Source organism: Candoia aspera, chromosome 5, assembly GCF_035149785.1.
Source record: "Candoia aspera isolate rCanAsp1 chromosome 5, rCanAsp1.hap2, whole genome shotgun sequence".
Classification (NCBI taxonomy): Eukaryota; Metazoa; Chordata; class Lepidosauria; order Squamata; family Boidae; genus Candoia; species Candoia aspera.
In genome coordinates this window covers 58,834,436-58,858,004 of record NC_086157.1, presented here as the reverse complement: position 1 = coordinate 58,858,004, position 23,569 = coordinate 58,834,436, and the positions used below count along the sequence as shown (strand labels likewise).

Below are 23,569 nucleotides of genomic sequence, written 5' to 3'. Positions count from 1 at the left end.
GCTACAATCCTAGGGAGAAAGTGCCATTCAGCACAGAGGAACTAATTTCCTTCAAATCAAATCATTCTGTTAATGGTCTTAGATCAGACGTGGTCTTTAAAACTGCACTATATTAATCAAAGCCTTTCTAGATTATGTTGAAGCAGTTCTAAACAGACGGTACATATTACCATCTCTAGAGGCAATGCTTATTTGGTTACAGATTTTAATACTCAGATGGCTGTCTGTTCCCACTCCTGACATAAAAATGGTGCAATACAAGAAATTAATTTAATTTTTCTAGTTAGTTGCCAGATTTGCTATAGCAAAGCACTGAAAAATCGAAGTACATCTTTAGTCCAATGCATATCAAGATGAAAAGAGGTTGTGAAAGATTTTCATATGCAATCTAGCACTTATGGAAGCCTATGAGAGAATGGGTTGACATAATATCTATCTGCCACTTCTTTTGTGGCTCTTCTTGAAATCATGATTGCTGAAAATTTGTAAAGCTGTGTCCTATCATTTCAACGTAGAAATTACACCAGTATAAAAACTCCCAACTCTTCCCCAAACTTGAGGAAAAATCATAATCTTTTTGCATTTTTGCCTAATCAACTGGAGCCTTTTCCCCTTTTCTAAAATGTTGTGCAATACCTAGCCACTTTCATATTTTTATTTTTAAACTTAGTCTTTCAGTTTTTCAGTATTTTATTTCTTCCTCTCCTGTTCAGTTCAGTCTAGACTTTTCCCTGGTTTACAAGTCCTCCCTCAAAAGGAATGGATGCTGCTATCTTCCAATCCAGTGAACCAATATAGTGTAGTGTAGTGATGAAGATGCTTGACTTGGAGAGATCCAAGTTCAAGTCCCTACACAGACATATTGTTTGCTGAATGAACCTGGACCCCTCCCTTTTTCAGCCAAACTTGTCTCATAGATACCTATTACGGGGATAAGATAAAGGCCCCTATTTCAACTACCTTGAGTCCTCAGAGAAAATGCATTATTTAATTTAATAAGCCATCCTTCCTTCTTTTGGTTCTCTCCCAAACTCATTCTCTTGTTTTTAAGCCCAAGTAAGAGTGTTTTCATGAGGTTGTTATTCTGTACATGAGTATAACAGGTTGCTGAGGACCAGGATGGGTAATTTAGATGCAGGCAGTCCATAGGGAAAGCATTAATGAACCCATGCAAGCAAGATACTGGCTGAATTCTCTCTTTGTGTCAGGGCCAATGTATACCTGTATACAAAGGAGAAAAGCAGTGAACATTTCCCTTTATTTCCTAATAACTGGATGTACTAATACCAGCTCTTTTGTTTCCAGGGAACAGGGAAGATAAAAAATGATGAGGAGCTCTTTTATTGCACTGACTAGAATATTAGTAGCTTTTGTTTTCATCCTGTGCATCACTTCAGCACAGAGCGCAAGCAACACCTTTACAGGTGAGTCACAATGCTATAGTTCTAATGGTACTGTATTAGCCTTACTTCAGGTAGAATTTTAATTTAGAACCATGGATTATGCTTGTCAAATAATATACTTGTACCTTACAAACCATTTACTTTAAAACAACTGGCCATTCATCCTAAGCTCCAGTGCCAATCATGGATTTAATATTCTAAACACTTTGGTGTCAGTGACAATACTTTCATAATGATGCTCTGTAAAAGAGACATGAACATCCTTTGTCTCACATCCTTTGCCTTCTTCCCTGAACTTGGTGGGACTTTGTTTCATCTAAATTTGTGAAGAATTTCTAGGTATACTGTGTAAATCTTGGACAGGATTTCTTTTGTACTGGTGAAACCTCTGTATATATCTCCAATCTTTTTGAGCCAATGGACATATTTAGAGTTTTGAGACCATGTTATGGGTACTCTCACAAAATGGCTGCCAAGATGAGTATTCCAGTATTCTAATTTAACCAAAGGCAGACTGCTGGGTTTGCTCTCAACACCACTTTTAGCCTTCCAAGTTATTCTCTATGACCTGTTTACATCTGTTTTTGTTTGTTTTGTTTTGTTTTGTTTTGTTTTCTGGGCTGGTCGACACACTTCCAAACAGGGCTTTAGGCTGCACTTCCTTTAATTGTTAAATATTGTCTTGTTAATTGTGTATGTATAAACTAAGTAAATACATTAAAAAAGATCGTACCTCCTGTTATTTTAATTTTTTGAGATTGAGTCTGGGATATATGCAAGGCCTTAAAAGTATTCCTGGAAATAAAGATCATGCTTGAGATTGGTCTTTTGCTTTGCAGCATGCTAGTTTCCCATTTAATCTATGTTAAGTTAAAAGAACCTAACAAACAAACTAAATTAGGATGCCTAGAGGATGTCGAAGGACGTGTCTCCTGATACATGACAATCTGGAGTGCCCTGTTTGGGATTCTAGTTATAAAGTTTTGCCTGTTCTGTTTCTAGTTCTAGAATCTTATTAGCACATTCTCAGTTCATAGAACTGTCTTAGGCAGCAGCAGAATGAACAGGGCCATTCTGGTGGAGTGCCTGGTTTTAAGAATGAAGGAACCCAGGTATTGATTGCATCTTCTTTTCTCTCCAATACTTGCATTGTCTTATTTGCTGTAAATTAACTTTCCCCAACTATTAGTAACTAACCTAACTATACTTGCATTGTCTTATTTGCTATAAAGTAACTTCCCCAACTAACTAGGAGGTCAGCATTGCAGCCTCTCTTCCTAATCCGTTCCATCGAGATTGGTGAAAAGAGGCTATGAGATATGGAGCTGTAGAACTGTGTTCCCAGCTGGGCCTTTTAAAGATTCTTTTCACTGGATGCTTTAGCAGTGATATCTTTTCTCCACTGTTTTTTCTCTGTTAACGACTGTGTCAAAGGGACTGTGTAATGAAATCCAAAATATTGAATAATCATTGGGGTTGTATTTTATATTTATTCTACTGAATAAATTATGGGGATTGTATTTAATTTTACTGCCTCAAACTAAATTCATGGAATCATCTGTATCATTTAACATATTCATCCCTAATTTGGATGGGACTCCTATGTATGAGAACTCGGGAATTCGTCTTTTCTAAAAGCATCCCTTGACTCCCAGAATTTCTAAAATAATCTTCTAAATATCGGCCTTTGTTATAACAATGACAATGAAGAAAAATAGGCAGTTTGCAGTGGGTTGCCACAATATGCTGTATCCTGTGCATATAGTATATTCCAAAAGTAATTTAATTGTAGTTTTACGCTGTGTGTTTTAATTAAGAAAAATCTTAGAACTATAAGTTACCTGAGTAATAAACTTTGCCACTAGGTACAATAAATGTAAGGTATCCATATTTTTAATCAATAGTATTTGTCTGGATTATCAATGTCACAATATCTTTGCTACAAAAACGTCTAGTGCAAACTTGCAACATTTTTGCTATTCCTACCTGGTAGGGTGATAATTATAAAGCTTGTAAATATCCAATAAATTTTTGGTAATTGAAGTGGAAAATTCAGCTCATAGTTGAATATACACCACATGCACCTAGACCAAAACACATTTTAAATTAGCTTAATGGCAATCTAAGCCTTGTGACTCAGAGCTATAGAGCTGAAAATACTAATTTGTAAACAAATTTTGCTTAGCAACTCTGCCCCGGGGGAACAGTAGTTTTCTGAGAGCTGGGCCCTAACCTCCAATTTGTATCTTTAGTGCTTGGTTTTGTTGCTGGATCCTTGCTGATGCCAGCAGGACTTTAGGGTGCAGTTGTTATTAGATTCTTCATTTGTTCAGAAGTAAAAGTGTTTCAGAACATATAGCATTGGACCAAAGCAAATTTGTTTGGTAAACTAAAACTGGCTTGAACAATGCTACTTCTATTTTGATTTAATAGACAGAATAAACAGAGTATCAATAGTAAACAACAGTTAATAATGAGCAAACTTAAATTATTTCTCATGAAAGATTCAGGAATACCAGACATGCTAGCATCAAAAAGAATAATGCCATGGAACTCTTTCACAAGTGTGAAAGCAATCCTAAGGTTCTCAGTTGTGTGAAAAAAAAAATCCCACCCAAATTATCTGCTTCAGGAGGTTACTATATTCTGCTTAATGGCTGGACCAGTTCTGGGCTGGCTTGCTTTATGTATGTATGTAGTTACATACTTATTTACTTTATTTTATGATGCCCATTCCTGAAGGTTCTAAGTGGTCTTGGGATAGTTTCTTCTTATGTGTAGCATTTGTTGATCTAGCCCTCTTTCTTCTGGACCTTCAGACCACTCTCAAAACCATTAAAATATTGACTGAAAGATTATATGCCCTCAAGTCGGTCTCAACTCTTAGTGACGACATAAATAGATTTTCTCCATGACAATCTGTACCTAATATGGTCCTTCAGGTCTTCCAGTGGTGTACTCTTTGCCACTGCAACTGCATCCAGCCACTGTGTTGCTTGTCATTCTCTTCTTCCTTTCACCTTTCAACATTATGAATGTTAAAAGGAATTTACAAGGTTAACAACAAAGCCTCATGTTAATGTAGGGAACAACATGCAGTTATTTCCAAGTAGTTTGGTGAATGGGTAACTTCCATGCCACTAGTTCCTCTCTAACAGATTACCCTACTTTCTTTATTTTAGAAAAAGGTCTCTCTTTGCTGGGTTACCATTTATGCAATTACTCTGTGATAAAAAATGTGAGCAAAACAGTTGCATATCAGAAATCATATGAGAAACAAACACCATGTGGTGGATGGATTCCATGGAGAATATGTACCAAAACCTATTACAAAGAAGAATACCATCCCATTATGGTCCGAGAGGCTGTGAATCTGACAGATTGTTGTGATGGATATGAACAAGTGGGTCTATATTGTTCCTTACGTAAGTATGAAATAAGCAATGAAAAGACTATGGGCTATGTGTTGCAAAACCACAGTTTTATACTATGTGCAATTATAGTGTAGTGTCAGCAAGTTAGGTCTACGAGATCTCAGATGCAAATATCTGGATGACCACTAGATAGTAGCAAATAAATAGACTTTTCTGTATTTCTTTATTATGATCTAGTACTTATTCATTTTTATTTTTTTATTTTTTTGACAGAGTAGATCTGGTAAATCTATTCCATATATAACTATAGCATATATATTTTGAGGGTACCAAAGTATAGAAATTCATTTTTGGCTTATGCATTCTTTCCCCTTCACTCACACACCTTTAATACAAATAGTTGTCTATGCATTGAAGGAAATCTCTGATGTTCCTTATAGTTGATGTATCCTGTGGGGAAACATACTGAAGCCCAGGTTTGCTCTTACAAGGATAATCCTTTCAAGGAGTAACAATATGATTAGGCCATGTATGAACTGTTCCAGTGAACCTTCCCCTGGCTTTTATCTCATGTTCATAAGCATATGTTCAAAGGTCAAATGAATTGCCATATTTACCAGAAGGAAGACAAGCCTGAATGTAAAGTGACCTCCTTCCAATAAAAAACAAAAATCTTGTATGTCACCATCAGCAATTCTAAGACCCCTCCCCCCCTTCATTCTGAAGATAAATTATTTTGGAAAAGATAGCATATGCCAGGGTAAATCAATCAATAAATAAATATCACCTTCAAGTCATTGTTGACTCCTGGAGTTTGCTTGGATCAGTCCCTGCAGTTTTCTTGGCAAGATTTTTGGAAATGGCTTGCCATTGCCTTCTTCCTAGGGCTGAGGCTTCATGCCTAGGACAGAACTAGAACCCACAGTCTCCTGGTTTCCAGCCTGGTGCCTTAAACACTATACCAAACTGGCTCTCTGAATATAATATTGCTTGGTCATTATTACTTAAACTCCTATATCATCCTGAATGCAACTTACACATTCAATATAAGATTAGCTATTCTCTGCGGTCCAGTGGGCCCACATAAACCTATACGCCATTTCTTCAGTTTCATGAGAAAAATGATAAAATAAAATAAAGCTATTTTGAGATCAGGCAGTGACCACTTTGTTATTATTTGCCAGTCCTCATTAATTTAAAAACCATTAGTCATAGCCTAAAGATGCGTTCACACAGGTAAATCATATAATATGTATATAAGAATTCTCACTTTATGTGTAACTAAGCCCCAGAATAACATTTCCATTAGCCTGACTATAGACATGCTGTTTGTCCTTTCCTTATCCTTTCAAAAACATTTATTAATAAAAGAAAAGACTCCTCCAGTGTGAAAATGTGTTTGGGTGAGTCTTGAAAGATTCACACAACTCAAAAAGTTACATTTAATTCTTGTTTTTTTTTCTTTTGGTGCCAGATATGAATCCTTACTTGATTTGTATTTTCAGCTATTTGATACACTGTATTTTACTACTGGGAATTTTTACCACCCAATGTAATATATTATTAGAATCATCTTAGTTGAAGAGATTTTATCATATTACATTGAGTCATTTTTGATTGGCTAATTAAAATATAATGGATCAAAAGTACTGTTCATCGGATTCTTCTATTGCTTTGGTTTTTATATTCTGTGATATCTCTTTCCTTCTGTTTCAGCATTTATTAGTGGGGAATATTATGCTTTCTCATTTCGTCTCCCTGATTGATCTCCCATTGAGTCAGGGAAGACAGTCAAAATTAGAGTTCTCTCATGGAAATTATGCTGATCAGCCTTTCCATTATGTTGCTACAGAGCCAGTCCAAAAGCAGAGAGTGAACACATATAATCAATTGAAGATTATGAATTTAGTGTATGGCCCCTTCTTTTCATTTCATACTTGGTAGATCCATAATATTTCAGATTTGAAAAGTTTAGTATGTAATTTAGTATTACATTCATATATTTCAATTATATTGCTGACCTACATGTATCCAAAGGGACGCGTGGTGCTGCGGGTTAAACCGCTGAGCTGCTGAGCTTGCCGATTGGAAGGTCAGCGGTTCGAATCCGCGTGACGGAGTGAGCTCCCGTTGCTAGTCCCAGCTCCTGCCAACCTAGCAGTTCGAAAACATGCAAATGTGAGTAGATTAATAGGTACCGCTTTGGTGGGCAGGTAACGGCATTCCGTGTAGTCATGCTGGCCACATGACCACGGAAGTGTCTACGGACAAATGCCGGCTCTTCGGCTTTGAAACGGAGATGAGCACTGCCCCCTAGAGTTGGACACGACTGGACTTAATGTCAAGGGAAACCTTTACCTTTACCTACATGTACCCATAACAATTTTCTTTAATCACTTTAATGCCCCAGGATCCAATCAGATTAGAGGCTCTTCCTGTTCAGGACAACTTTCCAAATTATTCCATATGTGGGGATATGCAGATCCGTCTTTTTTATTTCTCCAGAAAAAGTATACCATGGCCTTCTTTAGATTATTTTCCAGACCTCAGAGTCTCAGTGCTAATATTTATGAATATTGTCTAGACATAGTCTTTAATAAACAATGAAAAGAGGGAGTTGATAATCAATGGACAGAATTAAGAGTGTCTTAGTGAATGACTCTTAATGTTTCCCTTGATATTAAAGTACTTACTTCTGGGTTCTAAATAACTGGAAATGAGAGGTTTTTAGAGCACTTCAGATTTTCCTTGATGCTGTCCCTTCAGGATCTGTTCTTTGGATGCTATAATCTAGGCAATCCAAGGGCCAATTTAAATAGCACATAACTTTGGCCACTCTGTGCCTCTCTATATTCTATCATAACTGAAATGTATCTGCTTTGTTTTGTGTAAAACTAGGAGGAGCGTATTAAATACATGATAAATTATATTAATTTACTTAGTTTAATGTAAATGAAATGAAATGAAATGAAATGGAATTTGGGTTTTGTCCTGGCCTTGCCCCACTTTTAGAAATGCAGCCTGTCTTTTCCTATATAGCAAGCAGTGCTTTTTTTTTTTTTTAATTTTTATGGGGTGCTTCTCTTTCTTGGGTTCTTACTGCTACTACTAATCTTATTAATATATCAACCTATGGGAAAATAATGGATATTCCCTGGGAAACTGTGATTGGCTGTGGTTTCCTGAGATATAACCACTCAACAGGCTTTACGTTTCTTGTAAATAGTTTGCTGGCAAGCAACACATGAATCAGCCTTATAAAATGTGCACCAGCCCTTTAGCGTTTACTGGCTTTCCGCCTAGTTGTCATGGGAATATGAATCATATTGAATTGTCTTTGTCTCATCCCAGCTTATCAGGCTGCTTGTGAATATTTCTCTCCCTTCTGTTAGTCAACAATAGCCATACTCTCTTAGTCTGAAAACCTTTCAGAACGTATGAGAGACCTAGCAGAGTTCAAATAAATAATAAAACACAATAAATAAAACCTTTGAAAAAGCAGCAGCACCGTAACAACTCTTTGTATTGCGTGGTTTTCAGGGGGCTTTTCACTGAAGGAAGTAATTGACTAGTTTACATTAGATAATTTGCATATGGTTGCTTTATGCTTTCTATCTTTCTCAGTCCTTTTATTTCTTTTTTATTCCTAGCAGCCAAGAGTGGAGAACCTTTGGCTTTCTGGATGTTACTGTACTATAATTCCCAGGAGTCCCATTCAGTATAGCCAGAAGTGAGGGATGCTGGGAGTTGTTGTTCAGGAACAACTGGAGGGTCACATGTTCCCCTTCTCTGTGTGCAAATTACCTTTGGTGAGAAAAGCATCACTTTTGAGTGCAGTAGAGCTGATTAAATGTGACTATGTAACTAACCATAACTATGCTAACTATTCTAGCAGAAGGATTAGTACAAAATAGTCTCTCTTGGCGCTGATAGACTCTAAGGCCAAAGCAATCACTCCTGAAATGGAAAAAAAAAAGTACTGGCTGTTTATTCATTGTAAACCTAAAGGGAGTGGCTGCATTCATATCTCCCTGATTAGAATGCTGTTAGGTCTTGTTATCAGAGATGTACAGATGTGAGAGGCTGGCTTTCATTTTCATCTGCTTAGCTGGCATATAAAGATTGCTTAAATTGTAGGTGGATTTAGATTTTTGCATTGCTGGAGACCTTAGTCATCTAATTTTTGCACTACTGTGTAGGTTTTATAACAAAATGTTGTTGGCCTGCAAAGTTTCTGATTAAGCCAGATATTTTTTACAGTTGAAATTTACTTGTCATTATTTATTGCTCCTTTTATTACTCTTACTATGTTGATATGCAACATATGCAAATTTCTGCACTGAGCCAGTAGAACAGCATTAAAATACAGTGGGTTTGATGTTTGATATAAGCTCTTTTTTTCACCATGCTAGTGGGCATCAGTATAATCTGGGCACTCCAGTGACACCAGATTGTGTCATTACGCCCTACTTTTTTGTGGAACTGAAATCATGGGAATCACCTTTCCGTGTAATAATAAGGTAATTTCACAATAGATGCTTTGCAGTAGCTACTGCAGTGGCTGCTCCCATAGGCATTCTGGGAGGAAGGCAAGGAGGGCACTTAATGAAATGTGCCATGCTACTGAAGGCAAGTACTGTACATAAGAGGTGGGCAGGCATTGTGATGTCACAACTGATGCTGTCACTTTCATACCTGTTGGCAGAGTGCTAGAAAGCATTTGGCCCAGGAGAGATCAGAAAAGTCACACACCAGGCATTTCTATAAAAATAATTTTATTTACAGAAAACAAACACATTTAAAGGCTGTTTGCTGAGGGGAGAGATTTCTCTCAGCTGCATACTCTCTGCAAGCCTACACAGAAGGGAAACTGAAACTAAAACAAGTCCAGGCAAGTTCCTCCCCTTAGGCAATGCAACCATTAACAGGTGAAAAGGGGACAATTAAATTCAACCTCTTCACCCAGCCAAAATGATTAGTTACCATAGTAACCTTAATCTGTAGTAGAAAACGTATTAACAATACCATCACAGTTTGTACCAGATGCCACTGTGTACCCCTTCAGTGGGCTATTTCAGTGCTATCCCTGGCTCTATGAATTGGGTGAAATTATGATAATTATCATTATGAAAGTATTAATAATTGAAAACTGATTATACTGATTATTAATCACTAGTAACAGTAATTCTATGTATGCAGTCATGTAAAGACAATACAATGAAATCTATAAAAATCAAAAATAATTCAATACATGTAATATAAAAATCAACAGTATAAAATACAGCTTTGAAAAAGCTAGAGCTAAAAGAACCAAACAATAAATACAGGCACTAAAATTAGTAAACTATCAAAAGGATTAAAACAACAATGATCTTAAAACCCATTGGTGGAGCCAATAAATAAATAAATTCATTGTCAGAACAAAAACAAGTTTGGAGTTTGGCAAGCTTCTGGGGAGAAGGCATTCCATTACCACTGAAAAGGCCTTCCCTCAGACAGCCACTCTTCAAACCTCAAAATGAGTTTTGTTAAGAGTTTAAAAATGAGTCATAAAGGGTAAAGAACTAAAAAGGTACTGGGTAGGTACTAAGTTTCCAAATAGTGTACAGCTCTGTACCTTTGCAGGTGAAAACCAGTGTTTTGAATTTTGTTCCAAAATGAACTGGAAGCTAGTGTGAAAAAGGACCAGCATAACTTATGTAAACTGTCCGGTGCTAGTTTAAAACTCTCTTGGCCATCCTTTTCACCAGCAGAAGATTTGGTGTCCTCTTGAGGCAGCCTAGTATCCAAATCAGGAGTGCCTGCAGGCATGTGATCCATCTTCAGATACAGAATATTAGTCTAACCCAGGGGAAAAGGGGTTTGCATCATAGAGGCCGGGAGCCTCTAGTATAGTTAAGGATCGAAGTCCACCTCTAGGTTACTCAGAGGGGAATATAAATACAGTACATTCTGGACAGAGGTATGGAAGCATGGACTTTACTCTTGCTCTTCTTTCAAATATATGTAATTTCTCCCTCCCCCTGCCCTCATGTTTTCCCTTTATATTACTCCTGACCTAGACAAGGGTAATGATAATACAGAGGAGAGGGAACGCTGGCAGGAGTCTCAAGTGGCTGACAGTTGCCTCTGGGACTAGAACCTGTTGGGTCAAGGATAACTTCTTCTCTGCTTCTTCAAAGCTCTGTAGAAAGGAACTTTTGAATCTGATGTTCATAGGCATTAGCATGGTTTGGTTCAAAATAAACGTAAAGGAAAATTCCACTGGATGTACCTAAAGAAACTCGTAGAATCTTGGCCAGAGGGTGCACTTTTTCTTGTAAAATGTTTTGTTTTATAGCCATAAACAGATCCAGCGATTTTGCTTCAAGACTTGGTGCCTGCCCCACGAAGACAGGGGAAGCATTAAATAGTTCATGTGTGTCTGACATGGATTGTCCAGAATATAAAAAATGCTGTAAGACATCTACAGGAATCCATTGTTCAGATCCTGTTCCAGAAGGTATAGTAGTACAGCAGTGCCATTTCTTTTTTCTTCAGATATAAAGGAGTGGAGGCAAAGGGTCTGACTTGTGGGTGTTTCCTTCTTGGGCAGCCCTGACCTGGTCTTTCAGGTGTGTTCAAAAATTCTGTCAGGATTTTAACATAAAAGGAAAGAAATCAATTATGATGCAGGATATATGAGCCTCATAGATAATTATGATTGATGGATTGATTCAATGTATATATTGCCACACCTTGTGAATCTTGGCAGTTAATCAAGGACACTGAAAATGAGAAGACCACCATGTTAATTGAGCACCTATGCACCGATGTAATGTTCAGGCTGCAACCGGATTGTTTTCTCTCTCCAATTCTAGGACAAACAGTAACAAAATACTGGTATAACGTGTCAGTCCTTGTGAAAATGGATTTCAATGAGCTGAGCAAAGTGGATCCAAGACTGTTGAATCATTCACGTCTTTTGCACTCTATGGTATGAATCAATGGAATAGTAACATGTATGCTGTACTGTATATTTCCGCTGATGTTATTTAGTTAGTAGGAGAGCCCAGTATGATATGTGACTGCCACCTACTGGACAAGGAAATTATAGAAAATGCACCCATATAATGTAAGCACCTCTTACATTTCTGATGAATCGTACCCCTTTTCTCCAGTGTGTTTACTGGCAATATATTGCTTAATCATGAAAATGTTCTTCAGTGGACACCAAAATAAATGTTAGAATGCCTCTTTAATAGGGCTATTCTGTGTCAAGTTAATATTTAAAGTTCAGTTTTGGAAAGGATCTAATTTTGATTATGTCATTCTTTTTCATTCAACATATAGCCTTGAAATAAAAATTACTTACTTGTCTACAGTGGTATTCTATAACATTTAAGAAGAGTTTCTCTCTTTTCCAGATTACTGGAGCATTATGGCCCATGAACATCTCAATGTATCATATCCAGACAACCAAGTCAGAAACTTATGCAGAGACATTAGCTTCTCACGTCCTAGTTGGACTGGAACAACTGGTTCCACTGGTCAATATTTCTTCTTTGTTGAAGGACATTGTGATGAGAGTATATGAAGTTATTGACATTGTTGTAAAAGGTTATTATTTCAGATACATTTGACTGAAGAGCAGCTCCATAAAAGAGTTTTTTAAATCTCTTTTCTCATTTTACTTTATGTTGGATTTTCAGAACACAGTATTAGAAAGCAGGATCTCTAGCCTGACAAGGCATTTTCTAGGGCGTTGGTGGCGGGGGTGGGGGTGGGGAGCTTCAGAAAAGAATAAAGCTCCTGTACACATTATGTGAATCCCAAATACAATTTGTCATCTGTGATAGACTGAAAGCTGATTCTCACAATACGAGTCACTGAAGAGGCTATCTTTTGTCTTTTGTCACAGCATTTAGCTGCACAGAGCAAAACTAACATTCACATCAAGGCATTATATAATGACTGCTTTCACTTCAGCACAACAACAGAGTTAATCAGCATCTACACTGTATTTTAGGATCCAACTTTACTTGTTCTTTAATTTGGGAGGCAAAATGTAAAAAAACGAAAGCTTGTACAATGTCTTGCTAAAACTGCATTTCAGCAAATGCAGTTATTAATCTAGTGTTTATCTAGTGCAAGTGTCTCCTGTCTGTAGGGGACCATGAGAAAACTTGTAATTTTGATGATGTGTCATGAGTCAAAAAGGCTGCCATTGAGGGTTTGACCAGTCACAACCCCCCCCCCCAATTTATTGGAAGGCAAACTAGTGAAGCTGCTTCCTGCCATTCTCTTTAGCCCCTATTCCCAAGATGCTTTCTACCATTTTACTTTTATCTTTTTTTTTCTGAGTAACTGGACACACCAGATAAAGCACTGGCTGCAATTGCCCTCATATTTACTTTCTAAGTATGCCTCTGAGATCTATCTCTTGTAGATATACATAATATCAGAGGCCACAACATCTTTTTAAACATACTAGCTTCTCATTTATTTTTCTTAATCAAAATAATTAAAAAAAGTAATTTATGGGGGCAGGGGACCTGGCAGGTGTAAGTGGTGGTGTTCATGGCATATTAATACCTGTGGATGCCACCCTGGGAATCCAACAGTAAGAGAGTCCTCATAAGTGTATACATCAGAATATACAATTGGATGCATATATTAGCAAAATACAAAGTGGTAGGAAATTCTGATCAAACCAAATATTTTTTTTATTTTTCAATTTTCTGCAAAGTGTCACAATAACATCACTTTAAAATAAAGGCAAACAAAGAAATTTGAAAGACCAACCCAACCAAAAAATAAATAAAATAAAATAAAATAAATAGCAGACCATCTTACTGCACCTCCTCCTTCCCTGCCAACCCCTTAATGTTTATTAATGAGAATAGTCTTTGACAGTTTCTCTAAAAATTGTGAAAGAAGAAACTGATCCAGAGAGAGGGCAGGTGTTACTGGAACTGGTAGGATCCCATTGGTGGCTTGCTATCATGAGCAACATAAAGCTGAAGGGAGCTTTCTGGAAGATTATTGGGGTTGCTTCCTTGTTGTTAGAAAATATAATAAGCTATATTTACTAATCAACACCAAACAATCTCTCCTCTTTTTATTCCTCTTCCTTGCTTTCAAGGATCAGGGCACTCGACTGAACATCCTCTAGGTTTCTGAACTTATCAAGGGTTCAGAGGGAGATATTATCTCAAGTCAAACCATGCTTTTGTCATTATTCACTAACGGACTGGGCATTGGCAGGAGGATAGGTAAAGGTTGAAACAAGGCAGATTTAAGTACACTGTATAACACAACATTGTCTGTATACAGTCTCTATATTCCACAGCTAGTTAAATAGGTAGCTTTCAGGAGTACTTACTGGCCTGTGATCATATTTCATTATTTTTTTCTTTGTTCCAGATTGTGATCATGATATACCCAACATTCTGCTTAAAAATATGCATTCTTCTAATTTGCTAAGACATTCAACATCTACATCACCAGAAACTCATGTATCAGTAGATTCTGAATGCAGTAAGTTACTTTATCTTTTAAAATTAATTTATTTTTAAAATTTGCTTTCTCTAGGGTCTGTTGGACATGCTTTATTTAAGCATGTTTGCTCTTTTAATTGTATCTATACTATCCTTCCTTTGACGTTTCTCTGTAAATAAAGGAACGAATGAATACTTACATAAATGAAATGAATTAATGGACCTATTGATACATTTCGTTTGTGAGTATATCTTATCATTTCAAAACAATAGATTAGCATTCAATATAGTTTACCAGAAACCCTTTTGCCTTGAAGACTTTCTTACAATCTAAATATTATTTGAAAAAGTTAGGTCTCTAGAATGAAGTGCTGAAGCTGATGTCTTTTATATAATACTGATTAATGCTTAAAGAACATTAATGATTGCTTAATTCTGCTTTATATTGTAACTGATTTAATCGAGGCATATCCTTTTACATAAATGAATAAATATTTGACTCCTATAAAGATATGACATGAAATTTACAGTTTTGAATACCTCAGAATTATTTATGCGATTATAATCCAATAAATTTGTTTATTCATTCAGTCATGAACACTATTTCATTGCAGGTCTCAGAATACCTTTTGGGGATAAATAAAAAGTGCTTTTTTCACTCAATGCAGTTTTTAAACTTTTATGTTTCTGAGTTTTTAAGGAAATGTAGGCATTTTGGTCTTGTGAGAATTAGTATAGTCCAAGCTGCTTTGCTGCCTAAAGTGGGCCTCATATTATATTCCCTTCCTAAACCTATGGCCAATACTCTAAAACAGCTTTTCCTAATCTCCTGACTAGGGATAACAAGAACGTCAGTTTAACACATTTAGAAGGGATCAGGTTAGAGAAAACATCTTAAAAAAACTTCCTTGGGCATTCAGATACATGGCACTTCTCTCCAAATAGTTTAAGCCTCAAAGCAAAGACATAATGACTGAGGCCACTTATTTCCTTTTACTTCACCGTGCCCCTAACAATCTGAAGGGTCAGTTCTTAACCTGACCAGTCAACCCCTGGGGCCAACAGAAAGCAGTCCACAAGTCCCACATATTCAGTGAAAACAATCCTGAATCACAAGGGACACATGTGATACCTTTCATTTTAACAAGGCACTTTGCTAGCTTTGACATGAAGGCAAATGTACATTTTTCTGTTCAATTTAGTGGGACATTTCCTATATGCCCCAACTGCACAAAGAAATGCACTGGAAGCTCTAGAGTAGGGGCAAACAGGCATTTGAACATAGCATTTATAATGGAAGAGATAAATTTCTTAGAAACTCATAGCCCAGGAATTATTCTAGTTTAATCCTGAAGTGCATACAATTTGAATTTTGTGTGCATTTGCTAGACTTGAATAAAATAGGATGAGTTGATTATAACAGAATGGGTAAATTGGTATGTGTGGGCACCTTTGCCTTGGTTCCAAGAGCAAGACTAACTAAAAACTGATCTTTACTTTCCAGAGGATGGGACATTGGGCTACTCAAGCCTACCAATGGCTAGTATTTGACAGAGTGGACTCCCAGCCAGGCATGACCAATATCATTCTCTACCTTCTTCAGTCAGATGGCAGCAAGAAACAGAGCAGGCCTGAGCATTTAGTAAGATTGTCCATGGCATCAACACTGCTTGCCAAGAAGGAAATGAACATAGTGGAACAACCACTCTTTTATATTAGTGTGAAGTAGGAGAAAAATGTATCTCTAGCCACGTAGGGTCCAGCCAAAATAAGAGTGAAGTCCTTCATTTCCAGATAGCAAGTGAATCCTAATAGCCTCATGTTTGATTTCACTCTCCTGGCAAAAATGTACAAACTTGCATGCTGAAAAGGAAGAGACTGCACAAAAGGCTGACCTTATAAAGACAGATTTTTTTTTTGCACAGCATCCCAGTCAGGAATGCCAAGGTAGAGCATCTTATATTTCCACCCTAAAGGCTATGGGAAGAACCGCTGCCCCTGAACCATGAACCAAATATTGACTTTGTCTATTGCCAAGAGAAAACATTAAACAAGCAATTTTATGCAATTAAAGTGTATGTCTATCGCTCCTTAGTCAAATACTCCAATCCTACAAGTCACATCTCTAGAAGAAAACAGGACTGATTCTTAAATGTACAGTACACAAAATACGATTGCAGAACATTTTTATTTTCCTCAATTATTATAACTCTCTCATGATTGTTGTTGCAGAGTCTCCTCCTGTTAGGAACCACAAGATCTTCAGTGTAACTAGCAACAGTTTTGAAGCATCTTGGAGTGTAAATTCCTTGCAGAACCATTCATTCCGAGCAGAAGTGTACAAAGGCAAGGAACTTGTTCAAGGAACGGAAACCACAGATATGAAGCTGAATATGTCAGATCTAGAAGCAGGTGTAATGTATACACTGAAAGTCAGCTATGAAGCTTGTGGCAAAAATATTACCTCCTATAGAAATGTGAAGACAGGTATGCCATACTCAACTGAAAATCTTTTTGAATTGGTTAATGTATAAATCTTTTTCTCAAAAAAGCTTCCTAATTTGGGATGATGGTTTTCACTACTATAAATCTGAAGTGCCTTACATATCCAATTAAGATTTGGGAGGCATTAGGGTTTTATTAATTTGTCTGTTCTCAGTTGCTTTAACCTTCACTGTTTCACTGTCTTAATACTGTGTCTTTTAGATGCCTTGATATTTGGTTTAACTCTAAGGATCTTGAACTACAACTTCACTGACCAGTTCCTCAATATGAGCAGCAGAGAATATCAGGGATTTTCTAGTATTTTGATGACTGAGGTAATGCTAAAATCCATATACATTTGAAATCTCAGAATAAATGTTATGTAATGCAACTGTATCAACTTCAATGATTTTCTTATTTATTAGTGATTTAGCATAAAATTAAGCAACAGGCACAGAAAATATTTTGGCCTCCAAAACCAATTTTAGGCCCTTGCAGATGAAAAAGAATCTGAGGGGAAGAGATACTTTAGAATAGGAGACAAGATTGTGAATCCCTTAAAGGGAAGGATATTTTCTGTATCCCAGAAAGGTAATGGCATCCATTTCATTGGATGTACTCAAGCATAAGTGAGAAAACCATTTATCTGGGATGCTTCAATTTGGATCCCTATGCTGAGAAGTAGATTGGGCTTAATGGCTTAAATGGCCCCTTCCAACTCCGTGATTCTATGAAAAGCTTTCTGTAATGATTGCCTATCCTAACAGAGTCAGACTCACAAGCAGGTACTTAATGATATCTGATTTATTGTAAGAATAGTATGCAAATACAGAGAAAGCTGAGAATGAATAAAAGCGCGCCAAATACAAACTAAAAACCCTCGCTTCAAACGTAATCCCTCCCCTCGCCCTGCCGTTGCAAACTCCCCCCCCCCCCCAGGTGCTGGTAATCGTTTGAACTGCCATCCTGGGAAAGTAACCTTGAACACACAAGATAACCCAAACACATTCCAACCCAGCAGCCAACAGATAACAACTCCCCGAGATGGAATCCTCCGCCCTTTTCAGATTAAACACGTATCAGTGAAATGACATGCGAAACGTTACGATGTACCAGCAACATTGGAACGGTGAACATGACACTTTCATTTAATTGTCAGATGGGTTTTGAACCCAAGGGGCAAGTAGCCTTGTGATAGAAGCTAATTTTGCTCAAGTGTATGGGTATGCCATGGGAATAAACTTTATTTTTCTATAATCAGTATGCAGAAAATATAAAGAAAAATGACATTAAGGAGAAGAAAATTCAGTGCATGTGTGTGCATTTCTTATCTGATTTCAGATTATGCAGTCATTTCCTTCAAATATGTCTGCATTACACAAATCTGGGAAGCTAAAAGTACAAGTTGATTCCATTAAAGCTGGAAGTATTATTGTAAAGCTTAAAATCATAATAGAAGACCTAGAGTTTCCAAAAGACTTGTCTGCATTTGATTCAATGATTGCCTCACTTCACAAAAGTTCTGTTTTTGGAATTGACCCAAGGAGCTCTGCAGTGGAAGGTATATCACCCAATTCAATGTCTGATTTGTATTTTGTTATTTTATGAAGTATTAGCTGTGTAAGGTAGGTAGTCTTATGTACCCTACATCTTTTCTTTTTTGGCTCCTAAAGCTTGCTGGATCATGCTAACATTTGTTATCAGATAGCTAAACACTGGTGATATGATTTTCCTCAGATTCCTGGCAAGAATGAAAATGTGCTAAGATTGCGGCTTAGCATCCCTACATTGCAAAGGAAGCAAACAAACAAAAGCACCCCTAGAAAAACCCTTCTGCAAAAATATGGAGAAAAACACAGACTTAACTTATTTGGCCATATCCATTCATTTGATCCCCAGCTTTCAAAACTAATGCTGGGAAAAATGTGGTCTTTGTTCACAGAAAATATTATCCACATTTTAATGCAGGCTATGGAGCCATGCACAAAGCTTTGGAGGATATGTATACCCTTGTATATCTCATTGTATACCCTTGCTTTAATGGCTCAACCACAGTAGCCACATATCTTCTAAACCTTCCTCCCTCTTGACATTCCACACATCCCTCAAGACCTGGCTATGTGATCAGGCCTGGCGGTCCCAGGGGACCGGTGAGATTTTGCGATGGCTCCCTTGCTGTGGTTATCCCCTCTTGTTTTGTGTGCCTTTTTATAGTTATTTTTAATTGTTTTTACTCTGTGTGTTTATTGTTTTTAATTAAGTGTTGTATGCTGCCCAGAGACACTTTTATGTGAGGTGGGTGGCTATATAAATATGATGAATGAATGAATGAATGAATGAATGAATGAATGAATGAATGAAACATCTGGTACAATTTATAAGTGCAAAGCTACCTTATCCTGTGGCAGGGGTGGAGGCATCCCCAATATTTTGGGATAGCTCAAGAATCAGAGTAGCAGGGCCATTCGGCAAAGTGGTAGAACTATTTTTTTCTTTGTCTTGTGGAAAGCTTTTCATTTCTAAAACTATTGTAGGATTTGAACTACAATGTTAATGTCCTTAAAAATGCTGAGAAATTGGGCCATAAATGTTCAATGTCAAAGGAGACTCTGAGGGCCACAAAGATCCTGCAACTGTCTACCCTGGTATTATGGCATTGCAGTGGATACCTCCTAAACACAATGGGTTTGAGAAATAAGCTGCCAGTCTCTTTTTTAAAAATTACATTACAAGTTGTCCTGAGTAGCTGGTGCATTGTAAGACGTTCATGAATCCTTGGTTATGTGTAAATAATTTATATAACCTGATATGTGATACTAAATGGTTCAAGATTTTTAACCTGTAAAATGAGGATTTATCTGATAGAAAATTTGAGAGCAAATTTGTATGAGTATTTGTGATAATAATATCCCTGAAGCCTATGTCCGGTAGATCCAACTACTGTACTGCAGCGTCACCAATATGGTCCAATGCATGGTGGGAACATCACCTCCCTTCGCCATCAACATCGGAGTACATCAAGGATCGGCACTTTCGCCCCTACTATTTGTCCTCTGCATGGACACTGTGACACATGACCTCCAATCACCTCATCCATGGTCACTCCTCTATGCCGATGACGTCTTCTTGGCAAATGAACAACGTGCAGACCTCCAAAAGCAAATGTGGCAATGGAATGAGTGGCTCGGCAAATTTGGACCAAGTGAACATCAAGAAAACGGAATATATGGAATGCGGCCCCCAAACTGATGGAACCATCAGCATTGGTGGAGAAGACTTGAAGAAAGTAGAACAATTCAAGTGCCTCCGCTCACTCATATGCAGCGATGGCGATAGCTTTCCAGATGCCTGCGCCTGTGTCAACGCCACCTGGATGAAGTGGCGCCAGGTGACTGGAGTCCTGTGTAATTGTCGGATGCCAGTACACCTCAAGTCAAGATCCACAGAACAGTAGTGCACCCAGTCACCCTCTAAGGATTGGAGTGCTGGCCAGCGACAGCAAAGCACGAGCAGGCCCTGCACATGATGGAAATGCAAATGCTCTGATGGTGCCTTGGACTAACGCGATCCAACCATGGCATGAACAATGACGTCTGACGATGACTGGCAGTCGCGCCAATCGTGGCAAAACTGTGGGAAGGAAGGCTCAGATGGTATGGACACGTCATACGTGGCAAAGAAGACTTGGTGGCAAAAACAGCCATGCGTCTGGACCCTGGCGGCCGGCGGCCCCGTGGTAGACCCAAGAAACGGTGGATGGACCACATTAAGGAGGACATAGAATGCGTGAATGCCACCCCTGAAGATGCCTTGGACCGAGCCAAATGGAGATGGATATGCCGACAGGTGGACCCTGCCATAGCACGGGAAAAACTCTAAGAAGAAGAAGACTTGTGATAGTAATATCTAAGGTTTCTGTTACAATATCCAAAAGCATTTAGCTCTCAATAGGCAGTGAACCATGCAAAGAAATGCTAATATAGAATTAATATCTGCATCTAAAACAGGAAATTCTCACTCCCAAGCCACAGAGATGCAGAAAGAAGGTATCCAAATTTCCCCAGATGTATGTAGCTCTTTGTAACTAGCCGAATTATGTGTCTGTCACTGACTTGGCATCTCTTTTAAAAACAGGATGCCAAGTCTGAATCGCGACATTGATTGTGACAGTTTTAGAGAAATTGTAATTCCAAACCCAATATTACAGTGGGAGCACCTGCTCATTCCTGCTGAAGTAGGATGTAGATGTAAGTATGTTCCTGTTCTGCAGATTCTCAGAGAAGTTAAGAATGGCCTGGAAGATTCCCTGCCTTACTTTAGTCTTAGAGAGAGATGGGGAATCCTGTTGATTTCACCCTAACTTCTGAAAGTAGTGAGTATCTTTGCTGTTTCCTAAGATAAGAGTTAGATTTTGGAGATCCTGAGCACTGTTTCAAGGTTGGACAAAAAATAAAAAAATGTACTTGAAATATATTCTTGGTGACTTGGCAACTGCAACCGCAACTGCGTACATTTGGTTGTCCCGAGGATTATGAAAATGAGAGATTATGCTTTGCTTCTTACTATAATCCAATTTAACCTAATCTTTGTGTTCTTGAATGTTGCTTTTTGAACTGCAGATTGGGATGAATGTGCATCTAAAGCAGAAAACGATTGCTGTATGTTTGCAGAATGTATCAATACAGTGGGTTCATATATATGCAGATGCAAGACAGATGCCAATCCAGTCCGACCCGGGAGAAACTGTGAAGGTAAGAATTAGGTTTATACTTCAGTGGAGGGTTTGCTTCTTCTCATGAATTAAGAAAGTTTCTTCTTTGGTGCATTAAATCCCTGTGAAGGTTCATTGATTTTATTATTTTTTAAAATCAATTATTAAATTTATTATCTGGCTGCTTTTTCCAACATACAATGTTGTATACCATTGTTGTGGTATACAACAATTTTAAAAAATGTATCAAAGTTAATATAATTAAAATCAAAACCATAATTAAAATAAGTATTTAAAATAATAATGAAAAGCTTGGTAAAAGAGATGTATTTTTATCATCTTCTTTAATATTCAGAGAATGGGAACCAAACAAATCTCCTTAGGGAGCATGTCCACAGACTTGAAGCCAAATAGAAAAAGGCCCATTCCTGCATGCCCCAAAATCAGGCATCCTCAAAAACCTCTCCTGATGAACTAGTAACTGAGCAAGTTCATAGCAGGAAAAGCAGTCCTGAAAATAATCTGATTTTGGGTTATTAGAATTTTGATGCACTCAGAGATCCTGATCACATGGAGGATGTTCTATAATCTCATCTGGCTTGGGAGGTGTTATTTAAAAAAATCAAGATAATGGCTGCAACTATGCACTTGGAGTCCCACATCTTTTTTGACGTGTGTTTCATACCTGTACATATGAGAAAGGGGTAAGGCTTTGATTGTGCAATTGTAGCTCCCTCCTCCCTTGAAATTCCTGTTTAGCTCTCTCTTAAAACTTTTCAGTAAGTGAAGGTTGAGGAGCAGAGCTGAAGAAGGAGGTGCAGCATGGTTCTGCATTATTTAAGGCTTGGAACCCTCTTACACGGAATAGTGCATGAACAGAGCTAGCTACTGTTTCATTTGTATAATTAATTGGTTTCAGCTAAATTAATATTTTTTAAAATTCTGGCTTACCAAAGAAATCACTCTGTGTTATTAAATTTATACGTGTTATGTATAAAATGTTGCTGTCCAGGTGAAATCGTGGATCCTGTTACTACACAGGGATCCAGTGTTACTGAAGGACCAGTGACAAGTGCCACTGCTCTCTCAAAGGCAGAAATACAGGTGGCGACATCGTTCACTTCTAAGTATACTGAAGCAACAGTGCTGCCCTCAAGTGGCATCCAGGAGTCAAGCACTCTTCCAGCAGACAAAACATTGTCAGCATCTCAGAGGATGAACACTTTAGGGTATGTCAGGAATAATAGTACCTTGAGTATCCCAGCAACAACTACTCTGGTGGCAAAATGGTGGGGCAATGTAACAGTCTCAAATGGAACTGTAGTTGAAGAGAGGTGGACTACACAAGATCAACACAACTCTTCATTGACCTCATCACCTGGAGTTCCAAACACCATAGCTTATCCTTTTAAGGGAAATGAGTCTGTAGTAGAGGCAAACACACCTGGCTTCTCAGTTGAAAGAGGTTCTGAGAATGTTACAACCCTGACTGTAACACAAAATCCCAAACTTCATGCTCTGAACCATACCCTTGATAGGGACATGGGGAAAAATAACAGCTCTTGGTCTGATGAAAGAAACGGTACAGCATTATCATCTTCTTTCAAGGAGAATATGATGGTCTCCCTTGCTACAGATTTGAGTGGTAAGTGTGCCTTTACTTCAGCATTGTCTTTAAAGTAATAGCTTACTACAATGAGAAAGGCACTGGGATTTCGAAAATGGCAGACAGTGGCCACAAGCCAGAGGACTGGTTCCATTTAAATAAATAAGATAAAATGTATACTCAAGTTCTAATGTTTTCCCAGGATTTAAACACATACCTAGCTCAACCAGTTCCCTTGTTTATAAAGTAGGTGTTCATTATGTGGACAGAATGCTGAGTGCCATGGAAGTATCTAATCACACGAACAGGGTCATAGTGGAGGACGAGTTTTTCTGGAACCAATTATTCTTCCAAAACTGTATCATTTGTTGTTTATTTTCTTTCTTATGCATGCCCAAAGGTTAGCCAGAGAGGTATCATGTAAACCAATTCTCTATTAGGGTCTGAGGAAAGAAAAAAAATCCAAGCAACAGGTTTCTACACTATCAGATGTTCTTTTTAATAAATCATGC

General features: G+C 37.7%; 1 protein-coding gene across 1 annotated transcript in view; it reads left to right on the top strand.

Moving 5' to 3' along the window:
• The window catches only part of UMODL1 (uromodulin like 1), a 47,607-nt gene that overhangs the window by 6,198 nt on the left and 17,840 nt on the right, over positions 1 to 23,569 (top strand). Inside the window, exons 2-11 of the mRNA XM_063304698.1 lie at positions 4,586 to 4,828; positions 11,118 to 11,279; positions 11,638 to 11,753; positions 12,184 to 12,376; positions 14,183 to 14,296; positions 16,489 to 16,743; positions 16,963 to 17,075; positions 18,082 to 18,301; positions 21,360 to 21,491; positions 22,464 to 23,096. Of these exons, the coding sequence (XP_063160768.1) occupies positions 4,586 to 4,828; positions 11,118 to 11,279; positions 11,638 to 11,753; positions 12,184 to 12,376; positions 14,183 to 14,296; positions 16,489 to 16,743; positions 16,963 to 17,075; positions 18,082 to 18,301; positions 21,360 to 21,491; positions 22,464 to 23,096 (2,181 nt within the window). The remainder of the gene's footprint in view (positions 1 to 4,585; positions 4,829 to 11,117; positions 11,280 to 11,637; positions 11,754 to 12,183; positions 12,377 to 14,182; positions 14,297 to 16,488; positions 16,744 to 16,962; positions 17,076 to 18,081; positions 18,302 to 21,359; positions 21,492 to 22,463; positions 23,097 to 23,569) is intronic.